General features: G+C 46.1%; 1 protein-coding gene across 4 annotated transcripts in view; it reads left to right on the top strand.

The window, feature by feature from the left end:
• map7d1a (MAP7 domain containing 1a) overlaps window positions 1-21,265 on the top strand; it is a 260,340-nt gene that overhangs the window by 156,619 nt on the left and 82,456 nt on the right. For all 4 annotated transcript variants that reach the window (XM_043717932.2, XM_043717931.2, XM_043717933.2 and 1 more), the window contains exon 2: window positions 4,432-4,809. In XM_043717932.2, the coding sequence (XP_043573867.1) occupies window positions 4,432-4,809 (378 nt within the window). The remainder of the gene's footprint in view (window positions 1-4,431; window positions 4,810-21,265) is intronic.

Raw genomic sequence — 21,265 nt, 5'->3', positions numbered from 1 at the left:
AATTTCCATCACTGTTCACCGTGTGCTGCCACTCAGACAGCTCCTTGTTTAATTTTCCAGGCATCCCAGGACGGGGAGATGGTCAGGAAAGCGGGGTGGGGGTGGATGGTTGGGGGGGGGAGGGGAAGGAGACGGAAAACAGCACAATTCCTCCAGTTAAGACTGATTTATAATGAGTTCCTACATTTCTTTGTGCGGGCTGAAGGTTTAACCAGAGCCCCCAGTTTTGATTTGAAGGCTGGAAGTAGGAACAGCTGCTTAGCAGATGGAGGGTGGTGGGGCAGTGTGAAAGCTGCACTGAGCACTGGAGACCCCCACTGCGACCAGTGGAGGGGAGTGGGGGAGGATTGGCCACCTGGGGGACAGCCACAGCTGTGGGACTGAGTGGCCTGCGTGCACTCCCTCTGTCAGCCCAGAGTGGGAGAGGTGTTGCTGGGGAAGATGTTGAGGCTGACCACTCTGTTCTCCCCAAACCTGGGGTCCTGGGACAGAGACGCTCCTCCCTCACCCAGCAATCTAGCCCCCCCCCACCTAGTCTTGTCTCCACTGACCCCTACCAGGTTGTCCCTTCCCTTCCTCCCCCCCCAACACACACGCACACACACACACACCCTTGTCAGCACTTGGACGGGAGAACTGGAAGTGACCCTCACCCCAAACAATGGGGGAACGGGATCAACTGCCACTTGTTTCCCCCCAGTGGTGTTGGTGGTATCTTACTGTGTGCAGCCCCCCTCTCCCTCCCCCCCAGTTTTCTCCCTTAAAGGAGTGATTCCTGTGGATGGGATTGTCCCATGCTTGAGGATGTGGCAAGCTGGAAGAGAGTATTAGAGATCTCGAGTCTCAGAGTGTCGTTGGAGTGAGAGCACAGTGTATCCAGCCAGTTCCTCGTGAATAGCTGTCCAATTGGCAGCTCTGAAACAGTTCAGGAACTGGAATCCACGTCTCTGTTCCCTCCCTGCCTTCCCTCTCTCATTTCAGCGTCCTCTTTTTTGCTGCGTTTGTCCTGAAGCAGCCATTGGATATGTGCAGACTGGGAACAAACTGGAGGGAGCTTTCCCAGATTCCGTCTCATTAATCCCTGCTTCAGGAATATGCTGTTCTCACAATATTGTCCTGGTGTGGCAGTACCCCTTTGTCTCTCTGTTTCTCTCCCTGTGTCTGTCTGTTCCTAAAACCAATTGTTCATTGCTCCTGAATGACAGGGCACTTTGTGAGCTGTGATAGTCCAGGCAATCCCCACATTTAGAAACATAGAAAATGCGTGCAGGAGTAGGCTATTCAGCCGTTGGAGCCTGCACCACCATTCACTATGATCCAGGCTGACCATGTAATTTCAGTATCCCACTCCTGCTCTCTCTCCATGCCACAGAGAGCTTGCTTACATTCATTGAAAGCTGAGCTCGATAGATTCTTAATCAGTCAGGGAAACAAGGGTTAGGGGAACAGGGTGTGAGGTCAGCCGTGATCATGTTGAATGTTAAAGTTTCAATTTTTTTCACTTTCTTCTGAGAAGCAGCATGATTGTTGCAAACACCTCTTCCATGGCTAACAAGCCGTAGAGTGGCAGTGGAATGTGGAGTTCCTGATCCTGAGGCAGGGAGACACTTGAGAGATTGAACGGGCTTAATCCTGTTTGTATGGTCTCTTCTGTTTTATCAAGATGAGCAGTTGTGACGAAAATTAATAATACATGATAATCTTTCATTTGATTTAGTCTTGTCACGTGTACCAAGGCACAGTGAAAAGTTTTGTTTCGCATGCAGTACAGTGAGATCATACCATACGGAGTGCCTGAGGGTAATAGAACAGAGCAAAGAATACTGTGTACAGCTGCAGAGTAGTTGTACAAAGAGCGAGATCAACATTACATTTAAAATTTGAGAGGTCCGTTCAGAAGGTGAATAAGAGCAGAAGCTGTTCTGGGATCTTTGGTTCATATATTTAAGCTTTTGTATCTTCTGCCTGTGGAAGAGGTTGGATGAGATTATAGCCGAGGATGGAGGGGTCTTTGATCTTGTTGGCTGCCTTCCCGAAGCAGTGAGGAATGTGGAGGGAGTCGGTGGATTGTGATGTTTGGAGGGGAGTTTGGATTCTCAAGTCAAGGTAAACAGGGTTTTGGGTTTCAGTCTTGTGAAGGTCTGATCTCAACTTTTGAAGCAGCAGACGGAAAATTTGATAGAACTGTGACCGAAAGACAGCCTTTCCAAGAGATCACAAGACTTGAACTCCCAGATTCAATGTGCTGCCTGCATAATTGATCATTGCTGCTTCTTATCTGTTTGAGTTTTTCTGACCCATGCAAATGTCAGAAAATCCAGGGCCCACGGGCCAGTCAGGTTCAGAAGAAAAGATTCATTTCAGCAGAAAGGCAGTTTCTGGTTGATGGAAATCTTCAGACTAGCAGAGCTGGAAGCTGTTTTATCAGCTTCCAAGTGGCTGAAGTCAGAGGAGAGAGAGAGTGTGTGAGATTGTCTGTGTGTCCTGGGAAAGACACAGGAATGGAGTGGATCACATTCGGTCAATGTGCAGGAAGTCACTGAAGAAAACCTGTGCAAGTGAAGAAGGGAAAAATACTGAACAACCTCGATTCAGGTTGGCCGGGGAGTATTTTGTTCAAATAACTGATTGTTTGGATAACGGATTTGATTATAAACAAAGGATGCTATCCTGGGGGCCTTGAGATCTTGTTTGGATAATCTGATATTCAGATAACTGAGGTTGTTCTGTACTGGGCTTGAGTGGCTATCAAGCATATAGCTGGGGAAAAAGGTTAAAGTTTCAATTTTTTTCACTTTCTTCTGAGAAGCAGCATGATTGGTCATGTTGCAAACACCTCTTCCATGGCTAACAAGCCGTAGAGTGGCAGTGGAATGTGGAGTTCCTGATCCTGAGGCAGGGAGACAATTTACTGTGCCACCAGACCTCTGAACCTGGGGTCATAAACAGCAGACAGTCACTGATACTGATCAAGAGCTAGGAGGGGTCATGCGATTACATTGGTGGATAGGATCAAGGAAAACCCTAAGGCTTTCTATAACTATATCAGGAATAAAAGAATGACTAGAGTAAGATTAGGGCCAATCAAGCATAGTAGTGGGAAGTTGTGCGTGGAGTCAGAGAAGACAGGAGAATGAATATTTTTCATCAGTATTCACACTCGAGAAAGACAATGTGGTCAAGGAGAATACTGAGATACAAGCTACTGGACTAGATGGGATTGAGGTGCATAAGGAAGGACGTGTTAGTAATTCTGGAAAGTGTAAAAATAACTAAGTCCCATGGGCTGGATGAGATTTATCCTAGGATTCTCTGGGAAGCCAGGGAGGAGATTGCCGAGCCTTTGGCTTTGATCTTTATGTTGCCATTGTCTATAGGAGTAGTGCCAGAAGACTGGAGGATAGCAAATGTTGTTCCCTTGTTCAAGAAGGGGAGTAGAGATAACCCTGGTAATTATAGACCAGTGAGGCTTACTTCAGTTGTGAGTAAAGTGTTGGAAAGGATTATGAGAGATAGGATTTATAATCATCTAGAGTGGAATAAGTTGATTAGGGATAGTCAACATGGTTTTGTAAAGGGTAGGTTGTGCCTCATAAACCTTGTTGAGTTCTTTGATGTGGTGACCAAACAGGTGAATGTGGGTAAAGCGGTTGATGTGGTGGATATGGATTTCAGCAAGGTGTTTGATAAGGTTCCCCACGTGAGGCTATTGTACAAAATACGGAGGCATGGGATTGAGGGTGATTTAGCAGTTTGGATCAGACATTGGCTAGCTGAAAGAAGACAGAGGGTGGTGGTTGATGGGAAATATTCATCCTGGTTCACTTACTAGTGGGGTACCACAAGGATCTGTTTTGGGTCCACTGTTGATTGTCATTTATATAAATGACCTGGATGAGGGCGTACAAAGATGGGTTAGTAAATTTGCAGATGACACTAAGGTCGGTAGAGTTGTGGATTATGCTGAAGGATGTTGCAGGTTACATCTTATTCAGTTTTGCAGATGGTTTAATTTTTGATTGGCCTTATTATTGTCACAGGTGGTACCGAGTGAAATGTGCAGATCATACCACACAGTGATAGAACAGAGTGAAAATTCCCTATTTGCTCTTTCTGGATGGACGCTGTGTTTATTGACCCTTTTCAAACAGGATTTTATCAGCTGCAGGTTGGAGCTAGGTTTACCACAAGTGTTTGTGAAGGGGAGAGTCGGAATAGAGTTGACGGAAGGGTCTGAGTTGAATGTGCTTGATAGAAAGCAGTTATACCATACTTGTACGTAACAACTGGGAGAGGCTGGCTATAGATGGTAGGGCTGGGGCTATTGAGTGTGTATGGTGGGGATAAGGGAAGGACTGGCTCTCTACAAGTGGCTGAAAACAACAGTGATAGATATTGGAAACTCACATGCATGTTCTTTATATTTTGCAGCTGCTGACATCAAGATTGTAGCGGAAAAGAGTCCAACCAAGGAAGAGGAAGGAGAGAAGGGGCCAACCAAGAAAAATGAAGGAGAGAAGGGGCCAACCAAGGAAGAGGAAGGAGAGAAGGGGCCAACCAATGACGAGAAAGGAGAGAAGAGGCCGACCAATGATGAGAAAGGAGAGAAGGGGCCGTCCAATGACAAGGAAGGAGTGAAAGGGCCAGCCAATGACCAGGAAGGAGAGAAAGGGCCAGTCACAGCGGAGAAGGGAGAGAAGAGCCTAAGCAAGGAGGAGGAGGTGGCAGAGAAGGGTCTAGCTAAGGAGGAACCACATCCTACTCCCTCCAGATCCACAGCTTTGGGCAAAAGCCCTCGAGGAAAGCCAGGTATGAGAGCTTGCTGCCTGGAATGGAGTGAGCCATTTATCTTTTACCTACCTCCCGATTTAAATCGGGCTGGTGGAGGCAGAGGGCTCTTGTTGTTACTTTCAGTTTTTCATTCATGAAACATTGGGAGAGTAGTGTCTTCAGTTGGTGCAGGAAGATAGTGGAGATGTTAATGACCATCCTAACCTGTTACCAGAGCAACTGAAAACTACACTCTCTTCATAACATCCTCTGAACTTCAGTGCAGGGTGTGAAGGACCTTAGCCTGCTGCACTTTACAGTGTTTTCCCTCTTGTTACCACATAGCCATTACCAAGTCAATGTTTTCTGACTCAAAGTATCATTTCTAGTCAAGATAATGGAACCTTTGGCAGGCAGATTCCCCTTGCTGCTGTTCAGTCCTGTTGTTGACTGCCTCTTGTATTCGGGGTGTACGGAGTGACCCAGTGTTAGTTGTATTCAGTGGATGATTGAATGGAGCAGGAGGCACTTTGGGTTTTTTTCCCCAACAGACTGTTTTCTCAGTGGTTGGACGACACTGTGGTTGGACGACACTGTGGTTAGAGGGTAAACCAGAAGCAATGGGGCTGAATTGCGGGCTGGCAGATTTAAAGTTTCTCTTGGAGGAATCAAGCATTGTTCTCACTGTTACACACTTAGCTTCCTCCCTACCCACCTTTGTCCCTATATCTCCCGGAAAATGTTTATTCATGATTTTGTCTTTCTGTCACTGTGTTTTTTGTCATGTCTCTTTGCATATGCATATATTTCTCTCTCTCTCGCTTGCTCTCTCGCTTTCTCTTGTGTTCTCTCTCTCGCGCTCTCTCTCTCATTCTCTCGCTCTCTCTCTCGCTCTCTCTCTCTCGTTCTCTCTTGTTCGTTCTCTCTCGTTCGTTCTCTCTCGTTCGTTCTCTCTCGTTCGTTCTCTCTCGTTCGTTCTCTCTCGTTCGTTCTCTCTCGTTCGTTCTCTCTCGATCGTTCTCTCTCGTTCGTTCTCTCTCTCTCTCTCGCTCTCTCTCTTGTTCTCTCGCTCTCGCTCTCTCTCTTGTTCTCTCGCGCTCTCTCTCTCTCTCTTGTTCTCTCTCTATCTCTCTCTTGTTCTCTCTTGCTCTCTCTTGTTTTCTTTCTCTCTCTCTCTCTCTCTCGCTCTCTCTCTCTCTCTCGCTCTCTCTCTTGTTCTCCCTCTCTCTCTTGTTCTCCCTCTCTTGTTCTCCCTCTCTTGTTCTCCCTCTCTTGTTCTCCCTCTCTTGTTCTCCCTCTCTTGTTCTCCCTCTCTTGTTCTCCCTCTCTTGTTCTCCCTCTCTTGTTCTCTCTCTCTTGTTTTCTCTCTCTTGTGCTCTCTCTCTCTTGTGCTCTCGCTCTCTCTCTCTCTCGCTCTCGCTCTCTCTCTCTCGCGCTCTCTCTCTCGCGCTCTCTCTCTCTCTCGCTCTCTGTCTCTCGCTCTCTCTCGCTTGCGCTCTCTCTCGCTTGCGCTCTCTCTCGCTTGCGCTCTCTCTCGCTTGCGCTCTCTCTCGCTTGCACACTCTCTCGCTTTCACTCTCTCTCGCTTTCACTCTCTCGCTTTCACTGGCTTTCTCTCTCTCTCGCTTTTTCTCTCTCGCTTTCACTGGCTTTCTATCTCTCTCACTCTCTCTGTCTCTCCTCTATTTGATTTGATTTGATTTATTATTGTCACATATACCTAAGTACAGTGAAACGTTTTGTTTTGCAGGCAGTACAGGCAGACCATAACGTACAAAGATCATAGGCTGATTGAACAGAGCGAGGAATACCAAGTTACTGAATTGAGATTTAAAAGTGCAGAGTGATTGTAAGAAACATGAGAATGTGGTCTGCTGTAGAGAGCTAACAAGAGTCGTCATGTGTCAGCGCCATCTTGAATCTATGTCCTCTCTGCCTTTTCCAGTTTATCTTGTACCTTCACTGATTTAAGGTGATTTTTAGAAGAAATAGTGACATGAGGCAAACCATGTTTTTAACATAGTGAATGGTTAGGTTCTGGAGGTTACTGCCTGAGAGTATGGCGGAGGCAGATTATAAAGAGATTTGGACCATTATCCAAAAAGGTCAAATCTGCAGTGTTACAGTGACAAGGCAGGGAAGGGGCACTGGGTGAGTTGCTATTGCTAAAAGCCAGTACAGACATGACTGGCTGAATGGTCTCTTGCACTATGATTCTATACCTGTGCCCCTCCATCTGCCTGCTCCACCTTGGCCCCTCTCCAGCTTCCTTTCTGCTCCTTACTGTTTCTGTTTCTCAGCCAGGTTTCATGCACCATTATTCCTCATTCACTTTGTTGTCGTGTTTAGAGGATGCAGTGGTTCATTCTGAAACCTAGACTGATGAATAATTCAAGAGAAATGCAGACACCCATCAGATAGCTGATTGAAGATGCTGTTTATTAAAATGCAGTTGATCTGTTCCATGTAAATCCTTCCCCTCGCTGCGAAGAGCTTATGTTCTGAGCATAAAAACGTTCAACAAAGCTGCATTATCAGTTGAATTAACAGGAGCTTAATATAAACTTCATTATTCATCGACACAATTCATTGTACAGATGTGCTTTAAAGCAGAGTGTGTTAATGTCTTCTTTACTGATGTTTGAGGGCTTGCAGTGTCACAGGAGTGAAATGGTTCACCAGGGCTACCCATTCCACTTTTCAAATCTTAGAAAAGCTCCTCTATGGGGTGGCATCACTATGCGATCAGTATTTGTTGCCAATCACTGATGATGAGGTGATAGTGAGCTGCCTCCTAAAATCACTCAAGTCCTTCAGGTCAGTTAGGTCCACAATGAGGCCTTTGACCCAGTGGTAGAGGAGGAAAGGTGATCTATTTCCAAGTCAGGATGGTGAGTGGCTTGGAGGGAAACTTGCAGGTGTACCTGTTGGCCGTGTCCTTCTAGATGGAAGTGGTCATGGGTTTAGAAGGAGCTGTCTAAGGTGAATTCCTGCAGTGCATCTTGTAGATACAACACACTGCTGCTACTGACTGTTGGTGGCGGAGGGAGTGGATGTTTGTGGATGTGGTGCCAGGCAAGTGGGGATTATTCCATAACATTCCTCACTTGTGTCTTGTAGACGGTGGACAGGCTTTGGGGAGTCAGGAGGTGAGTTACTCGCTGCAGGATTCCTAACATCACGCCCGCTCCTGTAGCCACTTTGGCAGATAAGATAAAGGAGAATCCAAAGAGATTCTGCAGATATATTAAGGGCAAAGGAATAACAAAGCAGCAAATAGGGACCTTAAAGATCAACAAGGTCATCTATGTGTCGGACCACAGGAGATTGGTGAGATCTTAAACAAATATTTCTTGTCAGTAATTGCTGTGGAAAAAGATGTGGAAGCTAAGGACCTCAGGGAAATAAATAGAGGGAGCTGGCTACACAGTGAGTGTGTGTACAGAGGGTGTGAGTGAGGGTGCTGGGTACATAGTGAGTGTGTGTACAGAGGGTGAGAGTGAGGGTGCTGGGTACACAGTGAGTGTGTGTACAGAGGGTGTGAGTGAGGGTGCTGGGTACATAGTGAGTGTGTGTACAGAGGGTTGAGTGAGGTTTCCCCTACCCTCCCCTCTGACCGATCACCTTCATCCCCACCCCCATTCACCTATTGTACTCTTTGCTACCTTCTCCCCAGCACTCCCCTCCCCCCATTTATCTCTCCACCCTGGAGGCTTCCTGCCTCTATTCCTGATGAAGGGCTTTTGCCCGAAATGTCGATTTTCCTGCTCCTCGGATGCTGCCTGAACTGCTGTGCTTTTCCAGCACCACTCTGATCTAAACAAATGTCTTGAAAAAGAGTCCACACTACAGAAAATGAAGTGCTGGAGGTCTTAGAGGTAGATAAGACCCCAGGACCTGATCACGACATTGTGGGAAGTTAGGGAACAAATTGTGAGTCCCCTAACAGAGATATTTGTATCACCGACAGCCATGAGTGAAGTGTCAGAGGACTGGAGAGTGGCTAATATTGTGCCATTATTTAAGAAAGGCTGCATGGAAAAGCCAGGAACTACAGAGCAGTGAGCTGAATGTCAGTGGTGGGTAAGTTGTTGGAGGGGATTCTGAGAGACAGGATCTACATGCATTTGGAAAGATAAGGACTGATTAGGGATAGTCAGCTTGGCTTTGTACGTGGGAAATCATGTCTCATAAATTTGATGGCGTTTGTTCAAGATCTGATCAAGGAGATAGATGAAGACAGAATGATAGTTGTTGCCGTCATGAACTTTAGCACGTTTCCAGATGGTAGACTGGTTACTAAGGTGAGGTCCAAGGAAAGCTAGCCAATTGGATACAAAATTGGCTTGACAATGGGAGACAGAGGATGGTGGGAGAGGGGCTGGAAGCCTGTGACCACAAGGATAGGTGCTGGGTCCATTGTTCTTCGTCTTTTATATAAATGATTTGAAGAAGAATACAGGAGATATGGTTTGTAAGTTTGTGGATGACACCAGAATTGGTAGGATAGTGGACAGTGAAGAAGGTTATCTGAGAGTACAATAGGATCTTGATCAACTGGGCAAGTGGGCTGAGGAATGGCAGATGGAGGTTAAATCACATAAATATGAGGTGTTCCATTTTGGAAAGGCAAATCAGGGCAGGACTTACACAGTTAATGAAAGACCCAGGGAGAATGTTGTCGAACAGAGAGACTAGGGGTGCAGGTACATAGTTCCTTCAAAGCAGTGTCACAGGTGGACACGGTGATGAGGAAGGCATGCTTGCCATCATCAGTCAGAGCATTGAGGAGAGGAAATGGGATGTCATGTTACGGCTGTACAACAACTTTTACAATTACATTTTGAATACAGTGTACAATTCTTGTCGCTCTGCTATAGGAAGGATGTTATTAAACTGGAAAAGCTACAAATAAAATTTATAAGGATATTACCAAGACTGGAAGGTTTGAGTTGTAAGGAGAGGCTGGATAGACTGGAACATGAGAGGTGAGGGGTGACTTTCTTGAACTTCATAAAATCATGAGTGGCATGGATACCCAAGGTCTTTTTTTCCGCTAGGGAGTCCAAAACGAGAGGGCATAGGCTTAAAGTAAGAAGCAAAAGATTTTAAAAGGAGCAACTTTTACAATTGCAATTATATTTAAGAAGTATTTGGAAAGGTAAATGAATAGAAAGGATGCAGAGGAATATGGGTCAAATGCAGGCAACTGAGACGAGAGTATAGAGATGTACAGCATGGAAACAGACCCTTTGGTCCAACTTGTCCAACCCAATCTAGTCCTACCTGCCAGCACCCTGCCCATATCCCTCCAAACCCTTCCTATTCATATACCCTTCCAGATGCCTTTTCAATGTTGTATTTGTACCAGCCTCCACACATCCTCTGTAACATAACACTGGAAATAATCCAGATATTACTCCCCTCGAGGACCTCCTTTCTAAATTCTTGCCTAACTTTCTATATTGTCACTTCAGAATCTCATCCTTTTCCCTTCCTATGTCGTTGGTTCTAGTGTGTACAATGACCTCCTGCTAGTCCCTCTCCCCCATGACAACATTCTGCACCCTCTCTCAGAGACATCCTTGATCCTGGCACCAGGGAAGCAGCGCACCATTCTGCTTTATCGCTGCTGACCGCAGAAACGTCTGTCTGTACCTCGGACTAGAGAGTCCCCTTACACAATTGATCACTTGGAACCTGACGTACCCCTCGTTACATTAGAGCCTGTTTGTGCGACATTCCCCTGAGACTCCACCACTCCCTAAATTTTATAAAATAGCATACTTGTTTGAGATGGGGATAGCCACAGGAGACCGCTGCACTTCCTGCCTACTCCTCCTACCTTTCCTTGTGTTAACCCATCTACCTGACTGTATCTGCAGCTTTTCTCCATGTTTATAACTGCCTTCCATCACAGCCCCTAGCTCTTGTAAATTCCTCATTGCCTCTTACTCACGCTCCAAACGATCCATGCGATCTGACAGGATTCGTAACAAAAGATACTTCCTGCAGACATAATCATCAGTAACATGGAAACTCTCCCTAATCTCCCACATTCCACAGGAAGAGCACATCACTCTACTAAAGGCCAACCTTGCTCCTTCACAATCTCCAGACCCAGAAATAGCACTGTCTTATTGCTCAAAAAATGCAGTGCTCCAGGCTAACTTAGTACTTATGGTTCATACTTTTAAAAGTTAATCAAGAGACAAATCTTAACAAAACATATAATCAAAAAAGAACCCACTCTACTCACTGCTGCAGTCTTACAGCAAGGCTACATATAAAAACTATGCACTTATCTGTCCCTGTGCTGTGAGCTGTCCCACACATGTTCCTCCAAGGTCAGCTGTGAATGTCGCTGTTTGTTAATTTTTCCTAGACACACTTCGATGTCCAGAGTTACATGAACTCAAACAGCAGAGACGGTAACTGTGCAGATGCACTACTGTGTCAGTTAGCAGTGTAGGTTTCTCTCTTCCCCCTCACTGACCATGTGCTCACTGCCTTTTTTCTGTCTTCCTCCTTTTAAAAGTGCTGTTGTTTTATCCCCAAAATTCCAAAACAATGCAACAGCAATAAAACAAGAATTGCTGTCCCTGGAATTTGAGAAAATCACCTCCAAAACCTAAAATAACTCAGAAAAAGAGCAGTTCTTACATCCACAGTTTTTTTTCCAATCCTCTACCTTGACTGAGTTTTTTGAAGAAGTAACTAAGAGGATTGATGCGAGCAGAGTGGTGGACGTGATCTGTATGGACTCAGTAAGGTGTTTGACAAGGTTCCTCATTGGAGACTGGTTACCAAGGTTAGATCACATGGAATACAGGGAGAACAGCTATTATGATACAGAACTGGCTCAAAGGTAGAAGACAGAGGTGGTGGTGGGTTGTTTTTCAGACTGGAGGCCTGTGACCAGTGGAGTGCCACAAGGATCGGTGCTGGGTCCTCTACTTTTCATCATTTATATAAATGATTTGGATTTGAGCATAAGAGGTACGGTTAGTAAGTTTGCAGATGACACCAAAATTGGAGGTATAGTGGACAGCAAAAAGGTTAACTTAGAGTACAACGGTGTCTTGATCAAATGGACCAATGGGCCAAGGAGTGGTAGATGGAGTTTAATTTAGATAAATGTGAGGTGCTGCATTTTGGGAAAGCAAATCAGAGCAAGACTTGTACACTTAATGGTAAGGTCCTGGGGAGTGTTGCTGAACAAAGAGACCTTGGAGTGCAGGTTCATAGTTCCTTGAAAGTAGAGTTGCAGGTAGATAGGATAGTGAAGGTGGCATTTGATATGCTTTCTTCTATTGGACAGAACATTCAGTACAGGAGTTGGGAGGTCACCTTATGGCTGTACAGGACATTGGTTTGGCCACTTTTCGAATATTGTGAGGGTAGGAGTAGGAAGATAGAGCAGATGAAAGCGTAGCTGAGGAGCAGATGTATCAGAGAGGGATTCACATTTCTGGATCATTGGAATCTCTTCTGGGGTAGGAGTGACCATTACAAGAAGGACGGATTGCACTTGAATTGGAAGGGGACTAATATACTGGCAGGGAGATTTGTTACATCTGCTCAGGAGGACTTAAATTAGTGAGGTGGGAGGGAGGGTGCGTGTGGGACCCAGGGAGATAGTGGGGAAAGAGATCAATCTGAGAATGGTACAGTTGAGAAAAGAAGCGAGTCAAATAGTCAGGGCAGGCAGGGACAAAGCAGAGAACAAGATAGGACTGACAAATTTAAACTGCATTTATTTCAATGCAAGAGGCCTAAGAGGGAAGGCAGATGAACTCAGGGCATGGTTAGGAACATGGGACTAGGATTTCATAGCAATTACAGAAACATGGCTCAGGGATGGGCAGGACTGGCAGCTTAATGTTCCAGGATATAAATGCTACAGGAAGGATAGAAAGGGAGGCAAGAGAGGAGGGGGAGTGGCATTTTTGATAAGGGATAGCATTACAGCTGTGCTGAGGGAGGATATTCCCAGAAATACATCCAGGGAAGTTATTTAGGTGGAACTGAGAAATAAGAAAGTGATGATCACCTTATTGAGATTGTATTATAGACCCCCTAATAGGCAGTGGGAAATTGAGACAAATTTGTAAGGAGATTTCAGTTATCTGTAAGAGTAGTAGGGTGGTTATGATAGGAGATTTTAACTTTCCAAAACTAGACTGGGACTGCCATAGTGTTAAGGGGTTAGATGGAGAGGAGTTTGTTAAGTATGTACAAAAAAACCTTTTGATTCAGTATGTGAATGGACCTACTGTTGGGAAATAAGGCAGGGCAGATGACTGAAGTGTCAGTGGAGGAGCACTTTGGGGCCAGCAAGCATAATCCTATTAAAATAGTGATGGAAAAAGATAGAGCAGATCTAAAAGCTGAAGTTCTAAATTGGAGAAAGGCCAATTTTGGTGGTGTTAGGCAAGAACTTTCAAAAGCTGATTGTGCGCAGGTAAAAGGACGGCTGGAAAATGGGAAGCCTTTAGAAATGAGATAACGAGAGTCCAGAGACAATATATTCCTGTTAGGGTGAAAGGCAAGGCTGGTAGGTGTAGGGAATGCTGGATGGCTAAAGAAATTGAGGTTTCATGAAGAAAAAGAAGGAAGCATTTGTCAGGTATAGACAGGAGAGATCGAGTGAATCCTTAGAAGAGTATAAAGGCAGTAGGAGTATACTTAAGAAGGAAATCAGGAGGGCAAAAAGGGGACATGAGATGGCTTTGGCAAATAGGGTTAAAGAGAATCCAAAGGGATCCCATAAATATATTAAGAGCAAAAGGGTAACTAGAGAGAGAATAGGGCCCCTCAAAGATCAGCAAGGCGGCCTTTGTGTGCAGCTGCAGGAGATGGGGGAGATATTAAACGAGTATTTTGCCTCAGTATTTACTGTGGAAAAGGATACAGAAAATGTGGGGAATGTGGGGAAATAGATGGTGACATCTTGCAAAATGCCAATATTACAGAGGAGGAAGTGCTGGATGCCTTAAAATGCATAAGAGTGGATAAATCCCCAGGACCTGACCAGGTGTACCCTAGAACTCTGTGGGGAGCTAGAGAAGTGATTGCTGGGCCTCTTACTGAGATATTTGTACCATATATAGTCACAGGTGAGGTGCCGGAAGACTGGAGGTTGGCTAACGTGGTGCCACTGTTTAAGAAAGATGGTAAGGAAAAGCCAGGGAACTATAGACCAGAGAGCCTGTCATCGGTGATGGGTAGGTTATTGGAGGGAATCCTGAGGGACAGGATTTACATGTATTTGGAAAGGTAAAGATGATTAGAGATAGTCAGCATAGCTTTGTGCGTAGGCAAGCATGTCTTACGAACTTGATTGAGTTTTTAAAAGAAATAACAAAGAGGATTAATGAAGGCAGAGTGGTGGACGTGAGCTATATGGACTTCAGTAAGGGGTTCGACAAGGTACCTCATGGTAGACAGGTGAACAAGGTTAGATCTCATGGAATACAGGGAGAACTAGCCATTTGGATTTGGAACTGGCTCAAAGGTAGAAGACAGAGGGTGGTGGTGGAGGGTTGTTTTTTTAGATGTGGAGTGCCACAAGGAACGGTGCTGGGTCCACTACTTTTCATCATTTATATAAATGATTTGGATGTGAACAGATGAGGTATAGTTAGTAAGTTTGGAGATGACACCAAAATTGGAGGTGTAGTAGACAGCAAAGAAGGTTACCTCAGATTACAACAGGATCTTCATTAGATGGGCCAGTGGGCTGGGATTGGCAGATGGAATTTAATTTAGATAAATGTGAGGTGTTGCATTTTGGAAAGGCAAATCAGGGCAGGACTTATACACTTAATGGTAAGGTCCTGGGGAGTGTTGCTGAACAAAGAGATCTTGGAGTGCAGGTTCATAGCTCCTTGAAAGTGGAGTCGCAGGTAGATAGGATAGTGAAGGCGGCGTTTGGTATGCTTTCCTTTATTGGTCAGAGTATTGAGTACAGGAGTTGGGAGGTCATGTTGCGGCTGTACAGGACATTGGTTAGGCCACTGTTGGAATATTGTGTGCAATTCTGGTCTCCTTTCTATTGGAAAGATGTTGCCAAACTTGAAAAGGTTCAGAAAATATTTATAAGGATGTTGCCAAGGTGGGAGGATTTGAGCTATAGGGAGAGGCTGAACAGGCTGGGGCTGTTTTCCCTAGAGCATTGGAGGCTGAGAGGTGACCTTATCGAGGTATATAAAATCATGAGGGACATGGATAGGGTAAATAGACAAGGTCTTTTCCCTGTGATGGGGGAGTCCAGAACTAGAGGGCATCGGTTTAGGATGAGGGGAGAAAGATTTAAAAGGGACCTAAGGGGCAACTTTTTCACACAGAGGGTGATGCGTGTGTGGAATGAGCAGCCAGAGGAAGTGGTGGAGGCTGGTACAATTACATCATTTAAAAGGCATCTGGATGGGTACATGAATAGGAAGGGTTTAGAGGGATATGGGCCAAATGTTGGCAAATGGGACTAGATTAGGTTAGGATGTTTGGTTGGCATGGACGAGTTGGCCTGAACAATGTGTTTCGTTGCTGTACATCGCTATGACTCTAGTTGCAGCAGTAACAGTGTTCGCACGTTCAGAGGTTTCGGGAATCATAATGCAAACTACAGTAATTATGGTGATAGTATCTGGAACAGTTGTGGCACCAGTAGGTGCTGCCTTCTCCCCAGCACTGCTATCCTCGCTACCTCTACTCTAGTCAGTGTCAGCACATTTGGGGGAACAACATGGGGTAAAGATTGAAAGAGTAGCATTCAGGGTGAGGGTGGGAGTTTGGATTTTATTTATTTACTGATTGGCCAGTGAATTCTGACTAAAATCAGTGCCTACTACAAGGTTTCTTCCAATTAAAGCTCATAAAGAGTAACATAAATAAAGGGACATGACAGTTTCACAGGTCTGCTTCCTGAAAATGCCAATATTTATTGTCTAATTCCTTCATCTGAGGGCAATTCTATGCTTACAACAGGATCCTCAGAGTGGAGTTGTCCAACATGGGGGTCTGCTGTGCTGCAGTTAGCACCACTGTTCCAGCTGAGGGTCAGGTTTGTGGCTGTGAGGTGAAGATTTAACAAGGCCTTCAGAACTGTGGATTTGTACGGCTTGTCCTCAGAAACTGATAAGCTACCTGAATATCTCCTCTCACCACACTGCAGATGTATAGGCTGAAGATTGTCAGGTGGAGTTTAATTTGGATAAATGTGAGGTATTGCAATTTTGGTAAAACAAACAGGGGCAGGACTTATACAATTAAAAGCAGAGCCTTGGATAGTGTTGGAGAACTGAGAGATCTAAGGGTTCAGCTGCATAATTCTTTGAAATTTGTGTCACATGCAGACAGGCTGGTTAGAAGGCATTTAGCACACTTGCCTTCATTGCTCAGAGCTTCTTGTATAGGAGTTGGGACATTCTGTTGTGGTTGAGCCTCATTTGGAGTACTGTGTGCAGTTCTGACCACCTTGCTATAGGAAGGATATTACTAAAACTGGAGTGGGTTCAGAAGAAACTTACCAGGATGTTGCCAGGAATGGAGTGTTTGAATTATAAGGAGAAGCTGGATCGGCTGGGACTTTTTCACTGGAGTGTAGGAGGTTGAGGGGCGACCTTATCGAGGTTTATAAATCATGAGGGATATAGTTAGGGTTAATAGTAGTTTTTCCTCCAAGATGGGGAATTTCAAGACCAAGGGGCATATTTTTAAGGTGAGAGGGGAGAGATTTAAAAATTGTTTTTTACAAAGAGTGGTTTGTGTGTGGAATGAACCTTTTGAGGAAGTGGTGGATGCAGGTGCAGTTACGCCGTTTATAAAGACCTATAACCAAGGACATGAATAAGAAATGTTTGGAGGGATATGGGCCAAGTGCAGGCAGGTGGGACAGGTTTAATTTGGGATTATGCTCGGCATGGACTGGTTGGGTGTGTTTCCATGCTGTATGACTCTATGACTTTACTGTGACCTGGATTCACTGAGTGGGGCTTTGCAAGCCACAGTGTTTGTTATTTTGTTCATTCATGGGATGTAGGTGTCACTGGGAAGGTCAGCACTTATTGCCTGTGAACTGAGTGACCTTCCCAGAGGGCAGCTAAGAGTCAAGCACATTGCTGTGGGCCTGGAGTCACATGTAGGCCAGACCAGGTAAGGTAGCAGATTTCCTTTCCCGCCATTAATGGAATTAATGAATCCTATGGGTTTTTTTTATGACAATTGGCAATGGTTGTAATTAGACTAGCTTTGAATTCCAGATTTTATTAAAACTTTCAAATTTGACGATCTGCTATGGTCTCTGGATTATTCATGTCAGTGACATTACAACTGCCACAGCCTCCCCCATGTGTTGTTGGCAGCACTCCCTCCCCCCCCCCCCCCCCCCCTCCCCCCAGCCCCCATCTGTTGGGTACACCTGAAACCAGCCTGTGTTCCCTTCCTGCCTTCCCCCCCCCACTGGGAAATAGGGAGGGAGCTTGGTGCTGAATGGGTTAATGATGGAGTTTGTTATGGTCCTGCCATACTGCCAGCCTGCAGCTCCTATCACCGGCAGTGGGCAACAGAACTGTGCAGTCAGCCCATTCTGTGTGGAGCAAGCCTCTGTGCCAACGCCAGCGAGCTAACAAAGCCTCCATGATTTAATAATAAAACTGCTGAGGATGGAACTGTGAAGATGTGCTGAGGTGAAAACACAAGCTCGGAAGATGGTTAATCAACATCGATTTTTGTGTATTCACCATCTCCGGCCCAGCTAGAACAGGCTGCTGCTTCATAACAAGTGGATATTGTGCATCTGAAGGTCATTTTCTACCTGAATGCAGGCACAGTTTCCTAACTGCCTGTTATGCAGGGGTGGGGGTGGGTGGTGTTGGAACAATTATATAATTAGATTCATCATCTGTCTTTGCAGGTTGAGGTATTGATGTAAATGCAGGGTGTGAGTGAGGACTTGGTCCTCTCTATGTGGTTTTTCTTATCACCAGTCCTGGCACTAAATCCTTGGCCTGTTTTACTGCATCATCTTGTGCCTTCAGTTAAGAGAGAGTGTCTCTTTTTGGTCTGCACACCCAGTGCTTACAAAACCAGAACAGCTGACATCTCTGCAATGAGGACAGCAAATGCAGCCATTAAGTGAAGAACTAGTATTTATACAGTGACTTCAGCCAGCCCAGGAGATCCCAAAGCAGCCAATTAAGTACTTTAAATTTTATACTGTAGGAAATGTGGCAGCCAGCCCATGCACAGCAAGAAGCTTTAAACTACAATGAAGTAATGATTAGTTCATCGCTTCCTTTAGAGCTTTTTGGCTGAAGGTTAAGCATTGACCAAGACACTGGGAGACATTCCACTAGTAATGATTTATAAAGTCAGCAGATCCCAACAGCATCGAGAGGGCATAGGTCTAAGATGAGAGGGAAAAGTTATAAAGAAAAAAAATTGGGGGAAAATCTATCATGCAGAGGGTGATATGTGTATGGAATGAGCTGCCGGGGAAGTGGTGGAGGCTGGTACAATTACAACATTTGACAGGCATCTGGATGGGTATATGAAGGGTATAGAGGGATATGGACCAAGTGCTGGCAAATGGGACTAGATTAATTTAGGATACCTATTCGGTATGGACAGGTTGGACCAAAATGTCTGTTTCTGTGCTGTACATCTCAGTGACTTTTTGACTAATCAATAAAGCAATCAAAAATTATGGAGGGATAAAGCAGGAAAGTGGAGTTGCGGATTATCAGCTCAGCAATGATCTAATTGAATGGTAAGGCAGACTCGATGGGCTGAACGGCCTACTTCTGCTCCAATGTTTAATGGGTCTTCTTCCTCAAATAGTGTCATGGGATCCCTTGTGTCCACTGAAGAGGCCAGCCAAGGTTTCAGCTTAAAGTCCCATTTGGAAAGCATCACCTTTGGCTAATTTTTTTTTGTCACCCCTTTTATTTTTTTTTATTTTTTTATTTTTTTTTTTCCCCTTTCACCCCCACACTACCGCCTAAGTGCGGTAGTGCTTATTTTATCCCCAGCACCCATGGTGTGTGCAGGTGTGAGACACAGTGAAAGACACAAAGTGCACGAATCTTTATTCAATTTCCACCACCAGGAAGATAGGAAAACACCCGGGTGGCCAGTGACAAGCACTGCCCTTCACATCAAGGGACAGTGCTGTGTGATCAAAACAGTGAAGGGGAGGGTAGGGACTAAATCAAAATAGAATTGGAGGGAGAAATAATGCACTCCACTCCCTGCGGCGCCCACCTCTCCCTGAACAACTCCAGGGTGTTAGTCGACACCGCGTGCTCCTTCTCCAAGGACACCCGGGCCCTAACGTAACCGCGGAAGAGGGGCAGGCAGTCGGCCTTAACGACCCCCTCCACGGCCCGCTGCCTGGACCTGTTGATGGCCAGTTTGGCCAGGCCCAGGAGCAGACCCATGAGGAGGTCTTCAGACCTGCCCTCCTTCCTCCGTACCGGGTGCCCAAAGATCAGGAGCGTGGGACTGAAGTGCAGCCAAAAACAGAGAAGGTTTTTAAGGAAATCAAAAAGGGAGTGCAAACGCCCACACCCAATATACACGTGGTCCACGGACTCCACAGCACCACAGAACAAGCAGTTGGGCTGGGAGTCCGTGAACCACCGCAATCTGCGGTTGCAGGGGACTGCTGCGTGCAACACCCTCCACCCCAGATCCCCGAGAGAAAGGGGGAGGACTCCCGCGTAGAGAGCCCTCCACTGGGGATCCCCACCGCCCGGTGGCAAATGGGCACGCCAAGGCGTGTCCGGACGGTGGATGAGGGAGAAGAGGTGGATGGTGTGCAGCAGCAGTCTGTACAGGGCTCTTCTTTTTATATCCCTAAACAAAACAAAATTAAAATTTCGGAGGCGGCTCAGGTTGTGGGGCACAGGCTCCCGCGGGAAGTACGGGACCTTGGGGCCAAGCATCACCTTTGGGAGTGCAGTGCTCCCTCAGTGATAGGTCAGCCTGGATGATGGGCTTAAACCTCTGACTGGACCTTGAACACTCAGCATTTGCATATAAAAGCTATGGTATCCATAGAGCCATGGCTGACACCCAGTGAGATCATCAGCCTTCATGGACTCTATCCCAAGGAGATTTTAAGATAATTTCAGGACTTTACTTTTAGCCAAGTTGTCTGGGAGTACCCGCACTTCCATTAACCCTTACAGAGCACGTGACCCAGACTGCCATGACAGTTCAGTACTGAGGAAGTGCGACACTGCCACAAACACCATCATATCCTTCTCAGCCTTTTGCTCAGGCTGACATCATGAGGATCACTAAATCCTTCTATGCCAGTCTGTATAACTTGAAGCTAACCGATAGCGCGGCCTCGGAGTCGTTCCTGTCCTCTATCACGGAGGTCTTAGACGACTGAACACGAGAGAGGCTGGATCAGCTGCTATCTCTGGATGAGCTAACAAAAGCCCTTGAGTTTATTCAAAAATAATAAACTCCCAGAAGTGACGGCTTACCGGTCGACCTCTATTCCGCTCTGTGGGGCTTGATTGGCCAGGACCTGCTGGAGGTGTATGTCAGTATGATTCTGGCAGGTACCATGAGTGAATCCATGAGGAAAGGCATCATCACCTTCATCTACAAGCAGAAGGGGGAGAGGGAGGAAATTAGAAATTGGAGACCAATCTCACTGTTAAACACAGACTACAAAATCTTGTCAAAGATCATCGCCAACCGGGTCAGGTCTGCTCTGGGGTCGGTGATTCATCCTGACCAAACCTGTGCTGTACCGGGCAGGAAGATCGCTGAGAGTCTCGCGTTCCTCAGGGATACGATCGCCTACGTGCAGGACAGGGGGTGGACACCTGCCTGATCAGCCTGGACCAGTAGAAAGCCTTTGACAGGATATCACACAGGTATATGAGAGATGTCCTCTCCAAAATGGACTTTGGGGAGGGAATCTGCAATTGGATCAGACTGCTCTACACCAACATTGTCAGTGCAGTCTCAATCAACGAGTGGGAATCAGATAGCTTCCCAGTCAGATCTGGAGTCAGGCAGGGCTGCCCTCTCTCTCCTGCCTTGTTTGTGTGCTGCATAGAGCCATTTGCCAAGTCCATCAGGAAGGATGCGAGCCTGAGAGGGGTGACTATTCCTGGCAGGGGGGGCCTACAGGTTAAGGCCTCCCTGTACATGGATGACGTCGCCGTTTTCTGCTCAGATCCGCTGTCCGTGCGCAGACTCATGTGCATCTGTGACCAGTTCAAGCGGGCCTCGGGGGGCCAAGGTAAACCGAGGCAAGAGTGAGGCCATGCTCTTCGGGAACTGGGCTGACCAATCCTCGATCCCCTTCACCGTCAGGACCGACCACCTGAAGGTGCTGGGTATTTGGTTCGGGGGGGCAGGGGGGGATGCTGGGGCGTGCGCCAAGTCTTGGGAGGAGCGGATCGGGAAGATGAGACAGAAACTAGGCAGATGGGAGCAACGGTCGCTCTCCATTGCGGGAAAAAAC

The sequence above is a fragment of the Chiloscyllium plagiosum genome, unplaced genomic scaffold (genome assembly GCF_037043375.1).
Source record: "Chiloscyllium plagiosum isolate Xiang-an unplaced genomic scaffold, Cpla_swu_hap1 HiC_scaffold_30, whole genome shotgun sequence".
In the NCBI taxonomy this organism is placed as follows: Eukaryota; Metazoa; Chordata; class Chondrichthyes; order Orectolobiformes; family Hemiscylliidae; genus Chiloscyllium; species Chiloscyllium plagiosum.
This window is presented reverse-complemented; position numbering and strand designations above follow the sequence as displayed.